Below are 27695 nucleotides of genomic sequence, written 5' to 3'. Positions count from 1 at the left end.
TACAATTTTACTGTATTGTTTAATGCTCATTACAACCAGAAACAAAAGTTTTAGTGTCTTTAACTCCATCTGTTGGTTGTTTGGTGAGATTGCAAGTGTCTAACATTTTAAAGGGACCATGACATCAGATGTCAAATCAAAATAAACCATAATTGTGCTATTCAAAGATGAAACTGAACATTGCCACATCTTTTTGGAAATGGCCTCTAATATATAGTATGTACGGTGGCCGAGAGAGCTCAAAGCGCTACAATTAAAAAAAAAACACACATGCAAATTGAAAAATAAACAGCAAATAAAAAATCATTATCGTTTAAAATTAAGGAAGGCTGCAAATCCTCAAACACATGCAATTTAAGAAACGCTGCAATTCCTCAAACACATGCAAATTAAGAAACGCTGCAAATCATCACAACACATGCAAATTAACACGCTGCAAATCATCACAACACATGCAAATTAAGGAAGGCTGCAAATCCTCAAACACATGCAAATTAACAAACGCTGCAAATCATCACAACAAATGCAAATTAAGAAACGCTGCAAATCTTCAAACACATGCAAATTAAGAAACGCTGCAAATCCTCAAACACATGCAAATTAAGAAACGCTGCAAATCTTCAAACACATGCAAATTAAGAAACGCTGCAAATCCTCAAACACATGCAAATTAAGAAACGCTGCAAATCCTCAAACACATGCAAATTAAGAAACGCTGCAAATCCTCAAACACATGCAAATTAAGAAACGCTGCAAATCTTCAAACACATGCAAATTAAGAAACGCTGCAAATCATCAAACACATGCAAATTAACAAACGCTGCAAATCAAACACATGCAAATTAAGGAAGGCTGCAAATCCTCAAACACATGCAAATTAAGGAAGGCTGCAAATCCTCAAACACATGCAAATTAAGGAAGGCTGCAAATCCTCAAACACATGCAAATTAACAAACGCTGCAAATCCTCAAACACATGCAAATTAAGGAAGGCTGCAAATCCTCAAACACATGCAAATTAACAAACGCTGCAAATCCTCAAACACATGCAAATTAAAAAACGTTGCAAATCCTCAAACACATGCAAATTAAAAAACGCTGCAAATCCTCAAACACATGCAAATTAAGAAAGGCTGCAAATCCTCAAACACATGCAAATAAAAAAAACGCTGCAAATCCTCAAACACATGCAAATTAAGAAACGCGCTGCAAACAGTAGGCTACTGACCACAATGGAAATGTTTCAAGGAGACCTCAAAAAGTGTTGAACCCGGCTCTCTCGGCCACCGTTATTATGAGATAATTCATTGTTTTTTCCCTCACCCATAGACAATGATGGCAAAATGCATTAATTGAGAACTTATTTTATGATTGTGTGACTAAAAGGACTTTTACATATCTATCACTTGCTGGATTTTTTTTATTGTAGTAGTAATAGTAATAATAATAATTATTGTTGTTGTTATTCTTTCTCTCTCTCTCTGTCTCTCTCTCTCACACACAAACACACACACATATATGGAATTGTGTGTGTGTGTGTGTATATATATATATATATATATAATGTATATGTATGTGTGTGTGTGTAAATGGGTATTAAAAACTAGACAATTATATATATATATTTATATAGTTTTATACATAATTTACTAGTCATATTTTTGATACCGCTGACTGTGTGTCGGTCACTCAATTCTCAGTTTATTATTTTTATTATTATTAATATTAATAATAAATGTGTGTCATGAAGAATAAAATCAATCTTTGATGTTTTAGATGGAAAAAGAAAACAGAAGACGACAAGTGTTACATTTTTTAATCCCATTTTATATAGATTTCATTACATTTTATATGCACATATTTTCAGGCAGTGCACATACAGTACTTTCCCATAGATATATGTAACACACACATTTGACACAAACTGAACCACAGTGTTCACAATGTACTGACATCAGTACTCGACCAGAGGAAGAGGAGTCCATCATCATCTCCATCAGTCTTTAGTGTCATCTGTAGATAATATTCATCTCCCCCAAACCCACTTCACTCACACGCTCCAAAAATATTAGTCTGTTTGTCTCCTTTTCACTCCCTTTGGCAGTTTATTTTAACAGTACTGGCCAGTATTGTTTGTTTATTGTATTTCATTATATTGTTTCTTCACTTCCAGACACTCGGACTTCTACTACCACAGAAAAGCATTAATGCTCCTGTCTGTGAATTAGAAACAAGGAATGTCAAACGTCAAAACACACCTAGAATGTTACGCAACCGTTACATTGTAAACTCAACATGGGAGGTTGCCAGGGGCGTTGCTATGTGATGCTAGTTTTTTTTAGAATGTTGCTACATCGTTGCTAGGTGTTGGTTACACACTGGCCTAACAGTCTGAGTCTGTTGTATTTTTTTTTTTTTTCGGCCAATCTTAAATGGGGATGCTCAGCCATCCTTTCCTCCAATCAAATGTCAGAGAAATAATTTATATCGCTTTGATAAAGCTGTATATGAGCAAAATGCATTTACTGCTCATTTACATGAGTCAAGTGTGCTGTATTATCCAGAAGGTTTAAGCATTAAATTTTTTTCGGTCAAAAACAGATTGGTTTTTGTTTTCTAATTCACAGGAGTGGCTGCAATACAATTCATATCATGTGTGAAATTATCTAACTCCATTTGCGTTGCATTACAGTGAAACTGCAAATGCAAGTAGCATTTAAATATTTCTGGGTTTGGTTCAACTTAAACTGTTTTTGTAAAAACAAAGGAACAACGCATGTACAGTAATGCACTTTCAGTGGAAGTCTGCACTGGGAGAAATGCTAAAATATACACCGTTTTGAACATATAGTCACAAGATTTAAATTTCATACATGTTAATAAGAGAATAGTCTTATTAGAATGTTTGTCTTATTCTGACCATGCATTATCCAGTATCACTCCACAGGCTTGGATTGTACAGTAAGTGCATCACTGTAAATGCATTTTAGTGTGTGTTTACAAACTGAGGGATGAAACTAAACGACAGCAGGCAACGGATGCCACCCACAGGGCTTCAGAAGAATTATAGAGGCGTTCAGCTGTAATCACTGTAATCCACGCCGCAATTTTTCCTTTATATATCTTAAATTCTTCTATCAATCACATCGCGTGGATGTAAAATAACTGAGCTGATAATAAGGTCTACATTTCTTCAACAGATCAAAAAAAGTGTACTTGTCCTTCCAGAAGAACGTGTGTTATGCTATTAGAGGTTGAATCAGTGTGTTGCATTGTTGTAATCTGTTGTTGTTGTTGTTAAATGGGAATTTAGTTACACTAGTTTTATTTGTTTTCGAAAAGTCACCAAGGCTGCATTTATTTGATTGAAAATACAGTAAATACAATAATGAGGTGAATAATTATTACATTTCAAACTGTGACTGGATCTTAAAATTGCCGTGATGCAAAGCTTTCTTTACTCCAGTCTTCAGTGTCACATGATCCTTCAGAAATCTTTCTAATATGCTGATTTGCAAACATTTCTGATTATTATCAATGCTGAACACAGTAGCTGTTGAGTAACGTTTGCAACGGAAATCTTTTGTAATATTACAAATATATTTACTGTCAATTTCGATCAATTGAATGCATCCTTGTTGAATACAAGTAGTAATTTTTCTTTAAAAATAAAAACGTACTGACTCCAATCTTTTGGACTGTAATGTTAACGAAAGCCTTTAATTGTCATGTTATTAATTATTAGTTTAAAAACAACTACAGTGTGGAGTCAGCTTTCTTCAAATGATCAGTGGGATTTTATGTTACATAATTTAAATTTGATATATTATGATGTTTGACTGCTTTCATTGCATAAAGGTGAGGAGCCTGCAGAGATCTCATGATGTCTATGTGATGATGGAGGGTTAGACGGACCAGACCTCCACGTTAATCCATTTATCCTTAGACTACTTGTTGTCATTCAAACCAATCGGATGCATGCCGAAGCTGCATGTTATTCTTTGCATAAACTGATGGTCTGTCCTATTGAGCATAATTGCTGACTAGATATTCACAATATCATTTAACTATTAAATTCCAACTTTAAAGCAATCCGCTCTGTATGAATGCATCGTGATATTATAGCTTATATCCTGTTTTTCCTCAGCACCGTGTCATGTTGTTGCAGGTGGCATCATCTCTCTCTCTCTCTCTCTCTCTCTCTCTCTCTCTCGCGCACCATGTATTTGCTCTAATGCCCGACTTTCTAGTTGCTAGGAGACAAGTGCATGAAATTTCCCCTTGTGACAGTCATTGTTTACCCTTGTCCTGTTTTTATCCTTCCTGTGAACCGACATCTGTGGTTTGGTTTTTAAACTCACACGATTAGTTTCAAGTAAAATGCATGTGTCCGCTTACGGTACGTTATCTTTTTAAGACGTTTTGACAGGATTGAGTACCTCACACATCTGTTTTCATTCGCTCTTGCACTCCAAGCAGTGGATTTGATTGATGAGGGAAGACGGTAAAATGTGTTAGTACGAGAAAGACGTCACGTGAACACAGATTTTGTAGAAAACGTCCTTTAAAGTCAGCATGAACACAACCCTGTTATTTTCCAATCCTATTATGCACGGTTTATTAGTGCTCATTATTTTAAAGTAACAGCTGTTTTTCGTAATTGTACTTTTACGTCTTGTAATGACCAGTACTGTATGTCATATTATGGAAGTAAAATAGGTTTCATTTCGACTTTAAACTCTCTCTCGTTTTTTTTTTTTTTTTAATAATTAACTTCAGAAATGTCTTCTCTTTCCCGAACTTCAGTCTTGTCTGGAATCAAGTCACACTTGATTTTCATCCTCTGTACGAACGTCCAGTCTTTTCTTTAGACAGCACAAGAAGGAACGTTATTGGCCAAAGGGAGCATAGAGAAACAAAGGCGTCGTGACTTTATAAACCACCATTATTGGTTTAAAACCATCTGCTGCTTTTCCCTCATCACTAGAGAGTCTCTTCAAACCCGTGAATCTCTCTTACCCCCTTCTGGACACCCGCTTGGGCCTTCTGACCAAAAACCAACTCTCAGCCAAAGTGAGGGTTGGACAGCCTGCCATCAACAGCCTTCTGATTGGTTCACCCCGAAAACCTCAATCACAGGTTACTTGTTAAGGGGCTTGTTGACCTTGAGCGTCGCTGTGCTGCTGAAGCTGTTGGCAACGGCGAGCGTCTGGATGGGAGGGGCCTCGTCGGCTGAGGTCTGGCTGGCTGTTACCATGGTAACCGTATCCTTTTTGGCGCTGTCAGGTTCCCAGAGGAAGAACTCGTGCAGGAGCGTGTTGACCGTCTCGGGACACTCCATCATCACCATGTGACTGCCTTCCTCGATCACTTTCAGGAATGCAAACAAGAGGATCTGAAAAGACGAAGATTTGCAAATAAAAAATAAATATATAATATATACATTTATATAAAATAAAGTATAATGAAGAGCTGTTCTGCTTGAAATGTCATAACATTTTCTGGTGGAACTTAATATTTTTAATTTTTTTACTGTGGGAGCATTTATGTAATATTTTGGGGTCATGCACCTATGCTTCAGACATTTTAGGATGTGCATGTTTTTTGTTTCTTAACATTAAAATATTTGTATGTAAAAAAAAAAATACAGAATTTTTGTAAAGTAACATATCAAAAATATATTTATACAATACATGGACATATAAAATTATATTTCTAAATACTTAAGTAAATATTGTCATGTAAATAATATTTAAAGTTGAAAAAAGTTTTTTTTTTTTTATTCTTATTGATGGTGAATCTTGTTAGGTTATCATTATTGAAGTGTTTTTTTTATTCTGTTGCAATTAAAAATTTGCATTTGCAATACAATTCTATTTTAATAATTTATTCATATTTATAAAATCATATTTTAGTCAGTATTTAAGTATTTCTTGCTTGTATGAAAGTCCTAAACTAGTACTAAAATGTATTGAATTTTTTTTATTAAAGTTATTGAAAAAAGGTTCTACATTTTATAGCAATAAAGCCCTAAAGCGTATCGCAAAAATGTCCCAAAATGTATTTTAAAAAGTCCTAAAATGATTTGAAAAAGTCCTAATGCAATGTTTTAAAATGTACTGCATAAAAGGTCCTGAAATTTACTGCAAAATAAGTCCTAAAATTTATCACAAGAAAATCCTATAATTTATTTCAAGACCTCCTAAAAAGTTACATTTTGATTTCTTTCCAGAGTACATTTACTAAACTAGTAAATTGTGACGCAGCCAGAGAAGGCTCTGTACTTATACTGTCACACAAGAAATTAAGTTTTATTGGAAGTGCTCAAACCTCTGCCATCCGCTGATCCTCATCAATCGGCACAAACTTGTCGTGCATGCCGTGCACCAGCAGTATAGGGACGGTCAGCTCGGCGTGGTAAACCTCATCCCCCTCGGGCCAGTACTGACCGCTCATCATCGCTCGCAGGACGAACGGAGACACGTTAAAAGCGTTTCCCTCTTTCAGAAGCTGCTTCTCTTTAGCTCCCTGCCTGGCGAAACCAGCTCTGAGCGGAAAACAGAAGAAGAGACTTGTTATTACCATGCTGCAGGTTGTGCTCAGACGACTCTTGTTTCTGCAGTTGTTGTTGTGTTGCGCTCTTACTTGAGGAAGCTCCAGGCCAGACAGGGAGACAGACAGTGCAGGACGCAGGAGGGAAGCTGGAAGATGGAGCACAGGCTGGGCTCCAGCGCCGTGGGGCCGCCTCCGTTGATCATCACCACCTTATGCACCTGCTCCGGATACTCGTGTGCCAGGAACGTACAGAACGACACCCTGCACAGGAGGAGAAATAAAGTAATTATACAATTACAGTAGCAGTCACGGTTTGGCAAGCTTGACTAAATCAGTATTATTTTAGTATTTTTATATAATGTTGTTTTTTATTTGTATTTTCAGTTTTGCAAGTTTTAGACATTTTGTCACTTTTATTCATTTTTCTTTATATATTTCAATAGAATTTTATGTTAATTTGTAACTAATTTTAGTACATATTTTATTCCAGTTAGTCTCATTTCTAATTTGTTTTTCATAAAAATAATTATTTTATATTAATGAAAGCAATTATTAATCCTTTTAGTTTTAGCAATATTTATAGACAATTATAGTATTTATTAATTTTCCCCCCATTTTTTCAGTTCTCATATTTTATTAAATTTGTATAATTTTTATTAGTTTTTATAAAAAAAAAAAAATTAAATGCAATACTATACAACATAATTTATTCAGCTTTATTTCTATTAACAAAAAGCAATAATAACTTGCGATTTAGTTTAATTAAACTATAACAACTCTCTAATAGACTAAATTAGTTTCCCATGATCTAAAACCTTTTAAAGTTGAAGGTTTCTGCTTGTGCTTTGGAATATATATATATATATATATATGCGCATTTAGCAGATGCTTTCATCCAAAGCGACTTACAGATCATTTAGGCTATCAATTTTTATCTATCTATCTATAGAAAGGTCACAAAGTCAGCATTTATTTATTTAAAAATACTAAAATATTTCTAAAGCATTTCTGAAGAACATGTGACACTGAAGACTGGAGTAATGATGCTGAAAATACAGCTGTGCATCACAGAAATAAATTATATTTTACAATATATTCACATAGAAAATTGTTATTTTAAATTGTAATAATATTGCACAATTTTATTGTTTTTACTGTATTTTTGAGCAAACAAATTCAGTTGAAAGCTTCTTTCACGACTTTAAAAAAAAACTTGCATTTTTTAAATTTTTTATAGAAGTGGATGAGCTGGAGCGGATAGTTTAGTAAAGAGCATGTTCAATATATTTAAAAAAAAAAACATCCCAGGATGCACCTCATGAAGCATGTTGATGAATGTATAGAGCGATTAGATCTGGAATATTATCCAAGAAGTAGCTCATATATGTATATATATATTACTTTTAATAGCAACATATTTGTCATTTCTCATCATTTTACTGTTATTTTAGTAGATTAAAATGAATCCTCAGAAATGGCTGTCCATGCTTTTGACAGATACCGTGTAATGCGAAAAAGTGTTTACCCGTAGGAGTGACCGATGAGGATGTTTCGTTTTCTGGCGTATCTCTTAAATATGGCGCGCAGGTCCTCGGCGAGGGCGTAGAAGGTGTACGCCGCTGCTATCTGCGGGGCCGTGCTGCCGCCGTGACCCGCCAAATCCGGGGCGATGACCTCGTAACCCAGCCGTGAAAAGAAATCCAGCTGACTCCCCCAGATGTGCAGCGAGCCGGCCACGCCGTGGATGAAGAAGAGCGCCACGTCCGAATGCGTCCCCTTACAGCTGCTGATGCTGCGCTCGGTGTCGATCAGCACGGTGCGCTTGGGTCTCCTCCGCCGGCGTCTGGGAGGAGGAGCCGGCTTCTGCTGGTCTGAGGTGGGAAGCGGCGGAGCGGGTCTGGAATCAGGGGACGAGGGTGCAGTGGTGTAATCGGACAGCTCCACCTCCACTGTGCTGCACTGCTCCACGTCTCCGTTCTGACACTGCAGGATCTCGGCGTGGAGGACGTCTCCCAGGTTCTCGATCACCAGCTGGCCGTTGCGGTACACCGTGATCTTGCGCTTGCAGTGGACGCTGCTGCCCGCTTCTGGTTGAGATTCTGTCGTAGCAGACCGTTCAGGGAGGATGTGGCGAACGCGCAGCACACGGCCCGGTTTCACCTCCACAAACTCGAATCCGTCAGCCGGCTTGCCGTCGGATGATTTGACCGGAAGCACAACACTGGTCGTCTTTCCCATCAGACAGCAGAAGATGCTCTCGGTGATGCTGGTCAACATGCTTCTGCTTTACCTGAGGACAGACAACAACACACAGTCTGCTAACTCTGAACCTTATCTTTCAAATTACAACCATTTCCTCAGAGATGCATGAAATCAAAATTGAGGCTTTTTACATTTAAGTTCCTCGGCCAGAATTATGAAAATCTTAGGAAAATAGTTTTTTTTTTTTTTGTAAGTGTAATTCTTGATAAAATTCTTTTGAGCTTTTTTTTCTGTGAATAAAATTGCTTATTATAAACACGTTAAATTATTTTCTTTTGTCTTGTTTTTCTAGTACAAATATCAAAACATTCTTCAATTAATACGCATTTATTTGAAAAGGAAAATTACATAAGATATTAAATCCAGTCTTCTGAGCAATTTATTAAAATTAGGTGAGTTTCTGTTTAAAACATGAAAACTATCTGCTGGTAGGGTAAGAAAAATGATCTTGTTTCCCTTTTAATTTAGTAATTAAGTTTTATTTTTCTAACCCCATTTGAAGATTATTTTTGTTTTCTGGTTTTAAGCAAAAACTAATTTAGCTTTGATATATTTGTACTGTTTAACAAGTCAAAAACTACTGAGTAAGAATAAATTTTTGGAGTGAAGCTACTGTTCATTACATCCAACAATATAATCATATCCTGTAAAACCAAAATAATAGTATACCAAAATGTTAATAATATCTGATGTTGTAATGCTTAATATTTAAAAACGAATTAAATTCTTTAAACTTTTTACTTTTTGGAATGAAGTATCAGTTGTTATTATGTTTGTCATCATAATCTTTAATCAAAATTTAATGTATATATTTTTTTAAATAACTGTAATGACATTTTGGCTAAAGTCATTGCATATTATTCTACAAATATTTTCATAGAAGTCCTTGTTTACGAATCATTTGTTCAGTTGCTCCCCATTAATCAATGCATCTATGTAATTTTTCTCACTGAATTTTTTTGTTTTACTCCCATTTTCTCTTCAAAACTGAAGTGACCGTTCACCAATCACAGCTCAATCCATTACCACAGATGTTCTCTGTTAAAGTTTTGCATTTAGTCTAGGATCAAGAGGAAACCAGCCCATGCATTTCTGCGGCTGAGTAACTTTCACCCAGTTTCAATCTTCCTGACATCATTTTAGCGCCTGTTGCACTAATGCGGTGTAATTTCATTACAGTGGATATATTGTCAAACCCACTCTGGTCTTTGTGTGGAGCTGCACAACAGAAGCGCTGCATTGCTGTTCCTGCGAGCGACGGTGTGACAGCTGCTTTCACAAAGACACCAGGAAAAATACACACTACACTGCAGAGAAAGATCCAGAGAGACACTGGACGCTTTTTCCAAATGATCTAAGCTATTCACATTCAGTTTTTAACATTTACTCACCCTCAGGCCATCCAAGATGTACATGAGTTTGTTTCTTCATCAGATTTGGAGAAATGTAGCATTCAATCACAATGGATGCTATGCAGTGAATGGGTGCCGTCAGAATGAGAGTCCAAACAGCTGATAAAAACATCACAATAATCCACAGCACTCCAGTCGAGAAGCCAAAAACTGCGTGTTTTTAAGAAACAAATGCATCAAGACATAACCATCACTTCTGGCGACAAAAATACGAGTCCATAATTATGCTTCCTCCAGTGAAAAAGTCCATCACCTGTTGCTGTCTCACATCAAAATCTACCCACATATTAGTTTTTGCTTGTAAACAGTACTTGATATGTGCTGATTTCTCTCTAGATTCGGATGTGATGACTTTTTTTTAATAGAAAAAGCAATTTACCCCCCCCCCCCCCAAAAAAAAGGCAGTTTTTGGATTATTTGCATTACTTGTGGATTATTGTGATGTATTTATCAGCTGTTTGGACTCTCATTCTGACGGCACCCATTCACTGCAGAGCATCCATTGTGATTGAATGCTACATTTCTCCTAATCTATTTCTAGGATGAAACAAACTCATCTACATCTCAGATGATCTGAGGTTGAAGACATTCTCAGCAAATTAAATGTACATTTTCAGGTGAACTATTCCTTTAAGAGAGTCCATTCTGATTAAATAAATTTCTCCAGGAGTTTAAGCCACTATGAAAGTAAGTATTTAAGAACATCTTAAAATGCACGCACACTCACCCATAAAAATAACCGCAGTAAACGCAGGCTCATGTGAGAATAAATTGTGGTGCATGTTGCTTGGATCTTGCCAACGGCATCCTAGTAGAGGAAACGATTCACATTGTGACCTGGACAAGGATCTAAAAATAGCCCGGGTTCTTCCAGTGTGCTTCCCTTGTGTACTAATGGAGAAAACGACCCCTATAGAACGTGACTACAGGGATATTTGCACATGAATGAATATAAATGCATCTGTATAGCTGTGATTGTTTCTTAGTAGTAAATGATGTTCTTGAATTAGGTTACTGCTAGTGAATATTTACAGTGGCTGATTTCTGCGCCGGCTAGATTAGAGATATTAAAACAGACAGCAGCTCAGGATGTGTAGGATGCATCCTGGATAAATGTCCTACATCGACTGATCTGAATTATTACATGATTTCCATGCACCATGACCAGAAACACACAGTCACTGACAACTGTCAATCAGAAATGCATAGATTTTGTTACATTTCACAAATAATTAGAAAGAAACAGAAATTAACACATTGAATTAGGCTTACAATTTAGAAGTAGAAAGAAAAAAAGTCAAAAGTCCTTCAATAATCTTTAAAATATTATTTTTTTGTACAGTGTAGAAATGTTGGTTACAATTTGGTATAAGGAAACATTTCTCACTAGTAACTAGTTGCTCATTAGCATTATTATTATTAATACATTGGCTGTTTATTAGTACTTATAAAGCACATATTCTGCATGACCATATTCTATATCCCTAATCTAACCCCATACATAAACTACCTCTCTAACTGTTAATAAGAAGAAAATTAGGAGTTTATTGAGGTTATAGTTAATGGTTTGTTAATAGCAAGAATTGGACTTTAACATAAAGTGTGACCAAAATGCCATATCGCAATATAATTAATATGTAAATGTCAACAATATGTCAATGTAAGCATAATATATAAACATGCAAATGCTCATGCATAGAAAGATGAATTATTCTCTAGTGTAAAAACATTTTCTTTTATATCGCAATATAGTATGTAAATGTTGAAATGAGTAATATGTAAACAATTGCGATATAATTGAATATGCAATTGTAAACACTGAAGATTTAAACAATAATGAAATATATAAATAAATATAAGTATATTTGTAGGTCTTTTTTTTGTAGTAAATAAAGATTATTGGAGTGTGTTGTGTGAAGTGCAAATGTTTGAAGTTTTTCTTCTTCCATTTTATGTTTAATTCAAGAATGTTACTTTGAAATTTACTAACACCATTTCTTTCCCCCCAGTCGTCTTTCAGTAGATGGTTGTTATCTGAGGTGTGCAGTTTCACTGAATAAACTCAAAATCCCTGCATGTTTTTTAGTGGTGCTTGCTAATATATTCACAGTCCTCTACTCTACGCTCTGTCTAGCTCTTCTGAAAAGCTCATAGACGCCAGCAAACACATATTCCTCCTCTTCTGTCCTTACCGGCCCTTCAGATTCATCTTGAGGGGCACGATACATTATTCAGACTGAATGAGAGAAGGTTTTTAGCGGCCATCTATTATTAATCAAACGTATGAGCTTCTTGATGTAAAAATTATTTGAACCACTTAGCCGGAAAACTGCTATTTCTAGTCATCGAGGTCATATACAGTGATCTCAAAATGTATTTGGATGTTAAAATATCAGTACATCATTGTCACATAGGTACATAACTAAATGGTCGCCGTCATTTTGCCAAATAAGACATGTTTCTGGATCAACATCTTTTGATCAACATTATTGTCCAAAAATATAAACCTAACCCTATAATCTGTTCCTAAAATCAGAGGGAAATGATGGCTGATTAACAAGAGTGTAGAAGCACCTAACCCTGATTTTAAGCATAAAACAGACATTTCTTGAAAAGTTATATCTCAATTTGGATTGGTTGATTGGGATGTTGATCCAGGAACATGTTGTACTTGGTGAAATCACACTCACCATAACAAAATATCAAAGCAAGTGCTATTTATTTGAACTTGAGGAGAACTGACCTCATACTGTATGTCCACTTAAATCTGCGAAACACTTGATTAAAATATGTTGAAACTTAAAATAAGTTAGTGTAAAGAAGCAGCATTTGAGATGATACAGATGCTTGCTTTGATATTCCGTATCTAATGCAATGATATTCTGGCATTTGTGAGTGTCCAAAGGTTGTTTAGGGTCATATTCAGATTTACAGTACTTTTGTCAAACTCAGAAATGTGATTTTAAAGTCTCGCAAATGTAAAGACATCCTGGGTTCTCTAGGAATTGCTTTTTTTGCGGGAGCAATACTTTTGCATTGGCATCTGCAGCGGTGAAAGTGTCGACTTCAGCACCTTCATGAAAATCAATGATTCTGCCATAGTACATCTCTAGTATTATGCAGTGATGTTAGAGCTCATTATTTCGTCTGAGAACTACGGTAAAACACGGGCACACGATTCATTTTTCAATCACGGATCCTCATTTGATTGTTTATTCATGATTGACTAGAAAATCTGAAAACTGATATTTAGGTTGGTTTTGAGGGTTATCAGTGGACTCCAGTCATCTCAAAATGGCCAAATATGATCTAATCAGTCAGCATGGCAGTAAAATAATGTTTCATCTTGATTTCTCAGTCCTCAGTTGTACAAAAGCTTTGTATGAGGAACAGACAGAAGGACAATGCCGTAAAAGACGAGGAGGAGAAGCTACAGAAGAAGTACAAGCGTTTTGAGGGTGAGCTGATCAAATTTTTTTTCATATTTGGTTAAACAATTTCCTCTAACTCTAAGGAGGCTAGAAACAAATCAGCGAAGGTTTGAAATCCAACAGTGAGTGATTTCAGACGGGGAGGAGAACATCGATGCTGCCAATTAGCTAATGATTCTCCTGCATCAGCTGCTGTTTACCACATCACCACAGGAACGCTAATTAGATGAACACAGTGAAAGAACGATGGATGGAGAGAGGAAAGGTCCTAAGGTCGATTGCATTGTGCTACACTGTACTCATTTTGAATGATGCAGCAGCAATAATAAAAGCATTGAAATTATTTACCCAAAAATTACAATTTAAAACTCAACCTCAGGACGCTCAAGAGTTCGTTTCTTCATCAGATTTGGAGAAATGTAGCATTGCATCACTTGCTCAGCAATGGATGCTCTACAGTGAATGGGTGCCGTCAGAACGAGAGTCCAAACAGCTGATAAAAGCATCACAATAATCCACACCATTCCTGGTGAAAAAGTTGTTTTTATTAAGAAACTGATCCATTATTAAGATAATTTTCTTCTACTTGCTTTTGCCTTAAATCCATGATCCATAATAATTTAAAAGCGTCTGCTAAATGAATAAATGTAAATGTAAACTTCCTCCAGTGAAAAAAAATCCATCTCCTGTTGTCTCTCGCATCAAAATCCACACACATATTTGTTTAAAGCTGTTTTGGACTGTTTTCACTTGTAAACGGTTCTTGATCTTTTAGCTGGTTGCAACAGGTTTGATGTTAAATCGTAGATGGATTTGTTTCTTACAAGAACGCAGCTTTGGTCTTCTCCAGACATTAACTGATGGACTGGAGTGATGTGGATTACTTGTGGATTATTGTGATGTTTTTATCAACTGTTTGGATTCTGACGGCACCCATTCACTGCAGAGCATCCATTGGTGAGCAAGTGATGTGATGCTACATTTCTCAAAATCTGATGAAGAAACAAACTCATCTACATATTGAATCATCTAAGGCTGAGTAAATTTTCAGCAAATTTATATTTCTGTGTGGACTGTACCTTTAAAGCAAAATACATAACTCCGAATCAGGGTTTTATTAACAAACAGCACACTGATTAACTGTACCTTTTTATAATATATTAATTTATTTAAAAAAATAATAATCAAAGAAGTGGTTTGCATTTTTACCAGAAACTCTTTTTGTGTTGATCGAGTTGTTCAGTCCCCATTTGAACCATTATTTATTTGTTTTTATTTTATTTATTTTTTCGCTATTCCTATAATGTCAGTTTTCACATACACTATGAACACACTGCATATCACTGGGAATAAAATCTTATTGATTGATCATCCTAGTCTTGCTATTGTATATTTTATATAAAAAAACAATTCTATTCATACATGAAATCCAAAGCAAACTCTTGCACGCATTGCCCTACATTTACAGAGTGGGAGTGTGTTGTGATGTGTCATCATTTAGTCTGCAATGCAGAATTGGAGTGTGTAGGCAGACTGCTGTACAGTACATTGCTTAGTAACCTACATTATTAGGTACAATATGTACAGTCCCATCCAACCCCACATGGGTTTCACTGAGCTGTCATTGATGCATGCTTAAAATCCAAGTCATTCAAATATGGATGCATGGTGTTTTAATACATGATGCACTGCAATGCATCACTGCAACAACGATGCCACATTAAGCCTCATGCAATCACCGTTAATATTGTCTTTTTGCATCCCTTAGGACAAGCTGCCATGGTTTGATCATGTCGAACAATGTAACACTTCTGAACACATCAATGGCATTGATTGATTGGTTGCTGCGCAATGCACGTAGCAGAGATGCAGGTTTGCAAAACACACTGCATACTGCATCACAAACACACCTAGCTAGTATGCAACCTTACAATCTGCGTATGAATATTAATATGATTTTGAATTATGATTCTTACCTGGATCGATGCTTGTAAGACGAATTAAGCTTATAAATGATGCACAGATATTTGATAGATGATTTATGATCTTAAAAACAATAAAAGCAATTACACCGCCTCTGATCTGTCAATTCAACCCCCGTTTATAGTATTTAATCGGATTCTGCAGAGCAGGCGAAAGGTGTTTGGCATCCTCATTCTAATCTAGATGTACGCATTTTGAAATCAAATGAAAGCGAACGCATGCAGGTGCACAGAGATCAAATGATGCATCTTAATAAAAGCGATCCGGTGCATCCAGAGTTGAGTCGCGGAGAGAGACAGAAGAGGGCGGCTCTCAGCATCCTCACGGCGGGGTAATTATCCAGCTCAGTGCTCTTGTTTTCTCCTGTAGCCGGGAACCAGGTCTTGGTTCGTGTTCTGTTTGACTGACAGGAGATGTAACGAACTGCAGGGCTTCCTTCAGTCTGTTCTGACCAATGCAATGTCTCCCAGTGCTGTTGCTAAGCCCGGATGAGAGAGAGAGCAAACGGGTACCAGTTTCTACCTCAGAGTCAGGCATCACGTATAAATATATGCCATGTATAAATTACCTTTTAATTTTTTTTTATTATTTTTTTATTATTATTATTATTATTTTTTTTTTTGCATTTGTTAGTAAATTAAACTGTAAGCAAATATTTATTACTTTATTATGTTGGTCCATTATACAGTATTAATGCCAATACTAAATGTTTTGTTAATCTTACTTCTATAGATCGTAGCGCAAAGTCCTCGAACAGTTGCCTTGGTTACCATGTCAGGCGAAATATGAAAATAATAATTTTATGAATCTAGGAGTCTGATCTAATCAACAGGAGTCTTCATCCTTCATCTTCATCACCAAGTGTCCCACTGACGAACAGAGAGACGGAGCTTAGACCCAAAGTACTGTTGCACTGTATGACATTTAATAACACAAACATGCATTCGTGTATTTACATGCTTTATGATCTGTAAATCGCAAAGCCATTATGAAAAAAGTCAATGCAATGGAAGTCAATGGCTACCATCAACTGTTTGTTTATCAAAATTCTTTAAAATATCTTCTTTTGTGTTCAACAGACGAAAACAACTTGAGGATGATTAAATCATGATTAAATCATGACAGATTTGGGTGAAATACCCCTTTAAAGCTGCAGTTGGTAACTTTTGACGCTCGTTCGGTCGCTCGGTTAATAAACAGAACTGCTTGCGTCTTGCGGAATAACATCGTAGCCGGAACTACTTCTCTCTGTTTATGTCTATGAAGAATCACAAAGGTACTGGGTTACTCCGCCGCGGTACCCCCGAAGCAATCTAAAATAGTCCGAATATAAACACTTATTATAGGTGCACCCTAGTGATTCAGGACAAGCTAAAAACACGGTTTGGAAAATGGATTCATGGTGTACTCACTTATTATATACATTTTGTAAATTTTGAACACATAAAAAAGATCCAGTATTCAGTCTTCTGTGATGTCCCATCCTGCCACTCAGATGATGGGATTCGGCACAGACAGAATGTGAAATTTGCCAAAAACTCCTCCATTATACGCCTCCAGGCCTTTTGTTGGCCATTCTTTCACAGCTACAACACAGAGAAATAGAGAAACTGTTTTGATAATGGCAAAGTTTTTCTGTATTGACAAAATTAGAGTTGAAATTTGATTTTGTAAAATAGCTTGAATTTAATTAATGCAACAGCTGTAAACCAGTGTTTTCTTTTTGTATCACTGAGATACTATTAACGTTTTTAGTAATAGTTTACTTAAATTTTTTGTTTTTATTTAAATTTTAATTAAAGTTTTGGTAATTTTGTTGTTTTTATTTTTTTTAATATGTCTATATAGTTTTATTAATCTTTATTTCAGTTTTAGATATCTTAGCACATTGATGAAAACGCTAAATATTTTTTTGGCAACTTACCAAAATGTTTTATTTTATTTATTTTTTATTATTATTTTGTCAACTGTTTTTATGGTTTTAGTTAACTACAATGACCCTGCTGAACTGTTCATGATAAATACATTTATAATTTGTATCATATTAACTTTGCTGCCATGATGCCCAACAGTAGGAGAGTTGTGGTTTACTATTTTAATTTATAACTTACTCAAAATATGCACTGATTGGGCCATTTTTGTAAATCTCAGCCTTCATTGGGTCTCGTCCTGAGACGTCCCCATAATCCCCAACTTTACATATGGTGTAGTTTTTAATTATCGAGCAGGAGCCGAAGAACGTGCATGTGCCACACTGATTAAAGGAGTCACATTCTGCCAAAAATCAGAGAAGAAAAATAAGACATATTTAAATCCGCCACAACTCGCACTGTTAGAATGTGCATAATATATTGCATGATTAGTGCAGTTATTGTTACTTGGACAAACGTTTTAATTTGTACATTTATTAAATAATTAAAATAAATGCCTTTTATATGCAACTCATAATACATTTTTATGGAAGCCTGTTTCTGCTATAAGATAAATTAAGGTAGTTTTATTCTCCTGTCTCTGTCTTCTGAGATTACATCTTGTAATTCTAAATTTTTTTCTTCTTCTCAGAATTGCATTTTAACTCACAATTTGTTCCTAGAATTGTGACTTTATATCTTGCAACTATGAGTTATATCCCATAATTCTAATTTTATATCTTGTGTTTCTGACTATTTTTTTTTAGATATGCACGTTTATCTCGCAATTCAAATTTTTTGGTCCTGCACTTCTGACCTTCTTTCTTACATTTGCAAGGAAAAAGTCAAAATTGTGAGCTAAAAAGTCCATAATGAAATTACCTTTAAAATAAAATAAAAAAAATGTATCCCGTGGTGGAAATAGGCTTCCATACATTTTCACATTATTATAATTACAGAACTTGTATCATATCAGTTCAGTAAATAACAGCAAGTCAAAAAAAGAGAAGATATTACCATGTCAGGTGTTACTATAGTTAATGTCCAAAAACAATGTATTTCAATGGTATATGTACTAAAACGCAGGTACTGACGTACTTATTCAAATCTTGCCATAATGCAGTATCTTACGTTTGTAAGTAGTATGTAAAGGTTGCAAATAAAACATGTACAACTGAAAAATATTCTCATGCTTTGTGAATGATGGTCTGTGTTCCTTCATGGGTTTGTAGCATGAATCTGATGAATCTGAAGAAAGCTATTAAAACCTTTATATTAATGGATTTGTTAACCCATTATATGTGTTTTCCATTACACAGAAAACCGATCCAACCTACAGTAAATACATTTCTATTATTTCACTATAAAAGTGAAACTGAAAACTGCACATCAGTCCTAAAAGGTTTCACAGTCCCTCTGCAAAATGAGCACATTTGTCATTTAAGGCATTTTAAAGTGTTTTGAGATCCGTGAATTTTAGAGAGAGTTTCTTCTGAGGAAGAGCTGTTGATTATTTGATGATACTGAAATGCTGCAAAGCACAGCTTATTTATATCCACAATAACTGTTGGCTCCCCACGTTTGGTCTAGTTTGTATAAAACAGGTTGTAGGGATTCATTCTCACGAACAGGTGGCACTAAAAACGTAGTCAAATGTTTTTAGTGTTTCAAGTATTTAGTATACAGTAGTGTTTAAGTATATGTTGTATCTTAATATTTAGGGTTAGGGTTCATTTTATTTTACATATGTTTAATTTGTTTGGTTAAAATTTAAATAAAAAAAATGTAAATATCTTAAATTACTTTTCAACTAAAATAAAAACAATCTAAATTATGAAATAAATTAGATACATTTTCAATTTAACAAAACAGTACATGTTTAAGTAAGAAATGCCTATAAATGCATGTACCTTTATGTTTAAGTGTTGTTAATGTAATTACTTGTTTTTATTTACCTTTTTTTTTTTTTTTACATTTTATTGATTGAATGATTGATTGATTGTTAGTAAAGTCATGAGTCCTATATTTCCAGAAAATCATTTTCATCAAGCCATGTGTTTTTCTGTTTTACTACATGTATTATTATTATGGTCTTTATCATTATGAGTATATTTAAAGCAGATTCTAGTAATTAAGGTATGCTGAGATATTAACATCACATTGATTAATGATATGGAATCTACAGGCACTAGCCTATCATGAGCAATCCATTAGTGATATTCCCAGTTGGGGTGTTTTTAACCAGCTCATTTTCTTTAAGATGAAGTGTGTAAATCATGCTGTCATGATGCTCGAATGTTGTATGTTCAGAGTCAGTGTTCATTTAATACTATTGAAATACTTGTATGTTCCAGTTTTTCTTTTTAAATGTCTGTATAGTTGTTCATTTTTCATTTTATAAATTAAAATTTTAGTTTTAGTAAATTTAAATAAAAGAATGTCTGAGAGTCATAAAGAATTCAAAATGTCTGTTTAGTGTTAAGTATATCATTACATAATATAGAATAACATTTTTGGAAGATTAATGAAGCTTTAATGCATGTACACTACGCTAAGTTAAAAGAAATATTCAACAAGGATGCATTAAATTGATAATTACAAATTATTTATATTTCAAATAAATGCTGTTCTTTTGAACTTTGTTCATCAAAAAAAAAAAAAAAACCCTGAAAAACAAAATGTATCATGGTCTCCACAAAAATATTGAGCAACACAACTGTTTTCAACATTGATAATAATCAGTTATATTTCTTAAGCAGCAAATCATCATATAATTCTGATTTCTGAAGATCATGTGACTCTGAAGACTGGAGGAATGATGCTGAAAATACAGCTGTGCATCACAGGAATAAATTACATCTTTATAATATATTCAAATAGAAAACAGTCATTTTAAATGTTAATAATATTTTGCAACATGACTGTGGACCAAAAGGGTTTTACAACAAGTGTGTGTGTGTGTGTGTGTATTCAATATACAGTATATTAGCTGTATGACGTAAATTCAGTTCGCGTCTATGTTCACATGTACAAATCTGAGCAAACTGGCCAAACTGATATTTTCATTCATAAAGTAGCTACTTAAAATTGCATTTCACAATATGATGCAGAATTATAAAATATTATCCTTTATTGAATTTCCTTCTGATATACTGGCAGAGATGGAAAAATATGTTGTGGTTTATTGCACAGCTTTATTGTAAAATCTTAGAAAAAAAGGTATAAAAGCTGTCACTGCTGGGGCAGTACCTTTTCAAAAGGTACACTTTTGTTAATTATGAAATAAATGTTATTGGCACCCAATTATTGCAACATCCTTTTCCCAGTCCTGAGGTTTTTCCTGTAATGCCTGATGAGTTTGGAGAACACTTGACGAGATCAGAGACCATTCCCTCATACAGAATCTCTTTAAAAAAATCTTCCTGACCCCATGATTTTTGATCCGTAGCATATACCTGGAAAGCTGCTCTGCCGATCAAAATTGAAGTGTTTATAAAACACTTTTTTTTTTACTTTAATATTTCGTTTCTGATTTGTTTGGTAACCCTTTGTTCCTAAAGTTTGTTTTTTAAAAAAAATAATAATAATATTTGTCCATCAAATGAATGTATAAATGTCTATCAATCCATTTATTCGACTGGCTCATATTATTTCCCAGCTAAAAAAAATACAAAAATAAATAAATAAAAGTGCATGACTGTGATAAAATCTTTTCTAGAAGCCCTTTGTAATGATGATGAGTTCCTAGTAAAACAGCAGTCAAGTGGAGCGTCTCTCAGGGTTCGCAGGCCCCGCCCCCCTCGGCCGCTGATTGGATCCGCGCTACATCACTCACGAACGGGGGTTTGTCATTGGCCGGAATGCTTTCAGAGAGATGGAACAGAGGAAACCTTCGACATAAGTGACTTTAGGTGATCAAAGGACAGTTTATTTATCCTAGGTGCTCTGGTTCCACAGGATACGAAGAGATTTTGAAAAATTTCCAGGATTTACGCTGTTCCACGGACGCGTCCCGCGCGCGCTCTGGCGCAGGAGAAAACCAGGACTTTGCGCAAACGAGCAGCACATCTCCATATCATCATGAGTTAGATCAAACACTTTCACCCACTCGAGACACACAAAAAAGAACTTGTTTTAAACAAAGGGAGTCCTTAACTGGAAGTTTTGGTGCAGGACGCATGGAGGATCCGGTGTAAAGGTGCTCGAAGGATGCCGTCCCGTGCCGAGCTCAGGACATCTGTCCGCTGGACGCTGAACTGTGTCCTTCTCATCTGAGAGCCATGGCTACTGAGGTGGTGTGTGGCCTGATCTTCAGAGTGCTGTTGCCAGTGTGTCTGGCTGCAGGTAAGAGTCTCCATCGACACTCGTTTCCAGCCTTCGCTCCTGTTGAGGATTTAGGGGTCAATGTGGAGATGCGCGGGTCCTCCATTACGCGGCAGGTGCGGATGATCACGCGCTCTTGATCTGTCAGATACTGTTTGAGTTTAAGTAGAATGTAGATGAAAAATATTTTACAAAGACAGAAATTCATATAAACTGTCATTTTATGAAAAAATAGAATAGTTTGTATTTGTAGAAGTGCGCTTTGAGCATCATCATTGTATATTTGATCTTTTTACGTTTTCAAACGTACAAATCACATATATTTGATTAGTGTTTGAATTCTGGGTTCAAATAACTTTTCTAAATTATAGTAGCCTACTTCTTGTAGTAGCCTACTGCGTTACAGATTTACAAAGTAGCTAAGTGTTAAAAATGCTGCTTTTGCGCTCATGTACAAGAAAAGTGTGCAAGGAAAACACTGAATTCAATGTGAAATTTCGAAGTAGAAAAACTGAAATAGTATTTTCTTCCCATTGTGTTTTTTTTAGAAAGTTCTTAAATAATATATTATCTTGAAAATATATTATATATTCTAGTGTTATTTATTTATTAATTCTTGCGACAAAACATATACTTTCAACAACATATGAGGATTTTTTGTCAAATAAAAAACTAAAAACTAAATTAAACACAAAATTCATGAAACACAGTTTAAAAGGCATTGTTTTAGGTTCAGAAATTGTATTTTAATTTTTATTTTGATAAAAATGCTATTTTCGAGGATAAGATTCACAGTTTTCTTAATTTGTGGAAGTATTACCAACATACTGTACAAAAGAACTGCTACAAAAAAATTGTGTGTGTGTGTGTGTGTATATATATATATATAGTTTTTTGTTTAAAATTTTTAGTTATTTTAGTACATTAAGTTAAATGAAAATGAAAATGAGAAAGGTTGCCAAGTCAGAAATAAATAAATGCATTTTATTTTGAGTGATGCTTTTTATGGTTATGGTTTTTATGGTTTATTTGTTGTGACTTTGACAATTTTTTTATTTTTACAATTTAAATGAAATTGAGAAATATTGAAACTAGCTGGGATAAAATCAGCTTTATTATTATTATTATTATTATTATTAGTTAAAGATTTATAAGCTATTATAATAACCCTGGGACATTTAGTGTTTTTTTTTTTATACTGTTGGTACTTTCAGTCGCTTTTACCATCATGAAATATATCTAGAAGCTTTACAGTCTCTGTTTAAGGGTCTTAATCGGATCTGTGGTTACCCACAATTAATCCATATTCAAATTTCTATATACTTAACACACACACACACACACACACTGTCTGGCTCTCAGTAGTGTTCCTTCTATAGGTAGATAAGATCCCCTCTATAGGATTGTAATGTATCTCTTGACAGTCCTTTTTGTCTTTTTTCCTACAAATACAATTTCTAAGCCGTGGAGCATCTCCATTAATCGGTGGAAAGTTGTTTTAACGGCATGAATTAATAATGCGGCATCAGAGGAGAATAGAATTGGCTGCCCATTATTGTAAACACCTTAAATATTTGATGATTTTATTTTATTTTTGGTTGAAGTAGTACTGAGCAAAGGTCATCTGCTAAGATCATCAAAGGTCATCTGCTTAAATGTCTGTATATTTTTTTCTTTTTTCAGTTTGAGATATTTCAGTACAGCAAGTTTAATTACAATAAAAATAAGTTTACTTTACGTAATGCAAGTGAATTATTATTATTACATCAAGTTAAATAAAAATTATGAGAAATGTTGAAAGCAAAATATGATATATGTGTCCTTTTTAAAATAATTATCTTTAGTTAAAGTTAATTTAATTTTAAGTATGAAAGTTTTTTTATGGTTTTAGTTAACTATAACAACACTGAGTTGAATTTATTGCTAATGTCCTAAGCATCTGTGGTTTGATGTAAAGTGTTTTTGACCTGCTGTCAGTCTGAGCGCTTCTGAAAAGACTTTCAGTTTCCCAGAAACTGTGGAAAAGAAAGATGTTACTGATGTGTTTGTCAAGGAATCAGTGAATCTGATGTAGCCGCATTTTATTATCATCTCAAGTTAACCATGCATGACAGAAGCATCGTGTTAAAAGGAAAAGATCTGATTAGATGGATTTGTATGTGGAGTGCAGTGCTGTATGTGACGAATTAGAAAAGAAATGGACCCATAAATGTCAAAGTGTTGTTAAAAATACAATATTTAACCAAATTTCTCTTTATGAAGTTTCTTTAGGTAGCCTAATGTTTCAATTTCAACTTAAACATTTCAGAAAAAGTTTAGCATTTTGTCCTGAGATGGTGTGTAATCGGTAAGACCGAAAATGTTCCCTCACTCACTCATTCATAATGTAAATAATATTTATTTTTTCATTAATTTGCATATAATATTAATGTAAATTTTCATCCATTTATTCATGCATTCACCTATAAATAATATATATAAAATGTATTAATTTAATTACAAATAATATAATATAAATAATACACATTAATTAACATCATACTCATAATATATTGTAAATACTTATTTATTTCTATATTTAATTACAAATAATATAATATAAATAATACACATTAATTAACATAGTATACATAATATACAATAAATACTTATTTATTTCTATATTTATTCAACAATTCATCCATTTACAATAATATAATATATACAATATAATGTAAATAATAATAATTATTATACTTTTTTTTTTTACAAAGTGTCATATTATGGTAACATAACTGTTACTTATTGACCATATTTTCATCCATGTGAGCATTATTTCAGATGTTATGTTTTTCAAAAAGAGAGATGGAGTGCAACAACTTTATTGTTTTGTTTTTAACTCTAGATTCCTCTAACATGTTGATATCTTCTCTCCGCAGCATGTCTGTTCAGGTACAATGGACTGTCCTTCATCTACCTCCTGTACCTCCTCCTCATCCCGCTGTTCCCCGAACCCTCCAGCATAACCATGCAAGGTGATAATCATCCCTGCACCAGCACAAACTCTTCCCTAAGTGTCACAAATCTGATGCAGGAAGCACATCCGTCTCCTCCTGAATCCTCCGTTAGTGCCTCATGCAGGAAAAGGGTTAACAAAACATCAGTTGAATCAACTAGAGTCAGGAGACCCTATAGATGGTGATTTAGGATGCAACGAATGTGTGCTGATCATGCTGAATAATTAATGAGGACGTTAATCTGTGGAGACGAGGAAGGTTTAAGCGTTAGAGAAACTGATCCGTGTGACTTTTATTCTCCTAATAGAGTTGAGTTATTGAGCTTGATGAGGCCGATATAAATGAAAGACTGTGAGAGAAACGTTTACATATGATGTCAAAGATCAAACCATTATTTTAAAAGTCACAGCATTATATGCTAATTTTATGCGTAAGGTGTTAGAAACAAATCAGCAAAGTGAAGAAGTTTCTTATGCTCACCAAGGCTGCATTTATTTGATAAAAAATACAGTAAAAACAGATTTTTTTGTGAAATATTGAAATGTTTTCTGTTTTAAAGTGTAATTTATTCCTGTGATGCGCAGCTGTATTTTCAGCATCATTCCTCCAGTCTTCAGTGTCACATGATCTTCAGAAATCATTGTGATATGATGATTTGCTGCTAAAGAAACATTTATGATTATTATCAATGTTGAAAAACAGCTTCCTCATAATTTTGTTGAAACCGTGCTACATTTTCTTTTTCAGGATTCACAGATGAATAGAAAGTAAAAAAAAAAACAGCAGTTATTTGAAATGGAAATCTTTTGTGAAACTATAAATGTCTGTCACTTTTGATCAATTTAATGCATCTTTGCTGAATAAAAAAAAATCCACAACTTTTGAACAGTAGTGCATTTTAAATATTAGAGTGAATAATGACAGCGTTCTCTGAACCTCAGGTCCATTTCTGCTCCGTACTTTGCGGCACATTTCTGGAATTTCCGAGGTTTTTTTCTGATTGTTAACTATGTATAAGAAAACGTTTTTGTGGAATAAGATGAAAGAGGAAGAGGAGAGGACACTTTTCAAGTGGTCCACTTACACTCATCAATAGTTAAGCAGACCTGTGCTCATAGTAAGAGCAATGCATTCTGGGCTTCACGGTTCACACAGATTTATCAGATGCTCATTTGGATCCTATTTGTGGGAATATGTAGATGTGGTAATGCAATGACTACAAAGAAACAATATAATGGCATGCTAGTGTTTTCGGGTAATGCAATTGGAAAAAACAGAAATGCCTGCAGGTGACTGTGCATCATAATCAGCTGCTGTGTTTCAGTCAACATACAAAAAGAAAAGGAAATAAAAGAGGAGCGTGCAAACATGCAGATTCACACATGCACTTCTGTTCTTTTGCTTTGTTTACAACGGACAAAACCAGACAAAACTGCTCAAAGGCTTGAAGTGACTTTCTCATTCTGGTCCTCTGATAAAATAATTTGATTGTTAAACTGAGTTCAGTTTTGCATCCTGGTTACATTACATTTCATATTTTAAGTGCAGAGATGTATATGTGCATGTGTGTGCGTGCATGTGCGTGTATATATATATATATATATATATAGAATCACCAAATGAATTTATAAAAACATAAAGATGGAATATTTGTTTTATTTTTTTAATGCATTTTTTGGGCATAAAATTAGTAATTATAGAGCTTTATCATTTGGTGTCATCATTTTACCATTAAAATATATATATTTTAATTTAGGTGAGATGAAAATAATCATTGCATAAACCCTTCATAATAAATGCTGTTTAATATATATATAGCTTGAATAAGATGCAGTAATAGGAATCTGAGAAAATGAGCCATTATGTGATTTCTCTAATGATTCTCAAGGATCTCAGGTTTATTAGGCTTGGTCGTGTGTTTGTTATAGTAAACGGAGAAGGATTGGAAGTGTTGTTGGTTTTGGCAAGTGTTTTATTTGTGATGTCTGAAGCTGTGTGATATTGGCTGTATTTTACTGGAATGTGATCTAACTCACGGTGGTGAATCAATGTCTTCTGTCAGGTTCTGTTAAGCGGACACCATTGCATGTGCTGGGAACATAGATAAGGGGGATTTTTTTGTCATATTCATTATGGCATGATTCATCTTCATCTGACACTTAATGTCCCATAATGATAAAGCTCTGTATATTTGGGGTCCCACAGACCCTAATACTTTATATTGTATCGACCCTGGACCACAAAACCAGTCATAAGGGGCAATTTTTTTTTTATTGATGTATGGTTTATTAGGATAAAAGCATTAGTTTTTGGCCATATAAATCAGAGATGGCAAAAACTGCACAGTAAATTGAAAGTTTACCCTGGTCAGGAGAGATGCGGTTAATCAAGTCATATCAAAAAGCACAAAAACACATTCATTCAAACCCAATTTTTTATTAGTTATATCTTAAATAAAGAGCTTTTATTGTTGCTTCTTTGGCTTGAAACTTGTTTGTTCAAACGTGGCATAACATTTTAGTGGTATGACCCTGGGGTGACCAATTTTGAATATTGCATTTATTATTAATATTGCATTTGAATATTGCAATATTGCATATTAATTCAGTTGAAATATATGAACATAAAACGTCTTGAATTGGATAACAGAAGGTGTTAAGTTTAGAAATGTAAACACAGCAATAACAATACAGCCTAATGTGATTATTACATTTCAGAAGGCAATGATTGAAGTTAATAAATCACATGCATATTTCAAAGTCAAAACATGCCAATTTTTTGCAAGCTTATGTTTTTAAAACCATTTTCAATCAGTGGGAACTGC

The 27695-nt window shown here is 34.4% G+C and overlaps 1 protein-coding gene across 1 annotated transcript; it reads right to left on the bottom strand.

The window, feature by feature from the left end:
- Positions 1-1805: 1805 nt before the first annotated feature.
- LOC127938011 (protein ABHD8-like) lies at positions 1806-16158 on the bottom strand. Its single transcript, XM_052534378.1, has 5 exons — positions 15636-16158; positions 8080-8844; positions 6645-6815; positions 6330-6546; positions 1806-5394 (listed from the first exon to the last, which is right to left on the bottom strand). The coding sequence occupies exons 2-5, from the start codon at positions 8829-8831 to the stop codon at positions 5140-5142; spliced, it is 1395 nt and encodes a 464-aa protein (XP_052390338.1). The 5' UTR covers positions 8832-8844; positions 15636-16158; the 3' UTR covers positions 1806-5139.
- Positions 16159-27695: the final 11537 nt, after the last annotated feature.

Source organism: Carassius gibelio, chromosome A2, assembly GCF_023724105.1.
Source record: "Carassius gibelio isolate Cgi1373 ecotype wild population from Czech Republic chromosome A2, carGib1.2-hapl.c, whole genome shotgun sequence".
Taxonomy (NCBI): Eukaryota; Metazoa; Chordata; class Actinopteri; order Cypriniformes; family Cyprinidae; genus Carassius; species Carassius gibelio.
This window is presented reverse-complemented; position numbering and strand designations above follow the sequence as displayed.

Coding starts and splice junctions, on each gene's coding strand:
- LOC127938011 (XM_052534378.1), bottom strand. CDS start 8,831: ATGTTGACCAGCATCACCGAGAGCATCTTCTGCTGTCTGATGGGAAAG. Junction 6,816..8,079: donor CTCATCGGTCACTCCTACGG/GTAAACACTTTT, acceptor CCTCCTGTGCAG/GGTGTCGTTCTGTACGTTCC. Junction 6,547..6,644: donor CTGGCCTGGAGCTTCCTCAA/GTAAGAGCGCAA, acceptor TTTTCCGCTCAG/AGCTGGTTTCGCCAGGCAGG.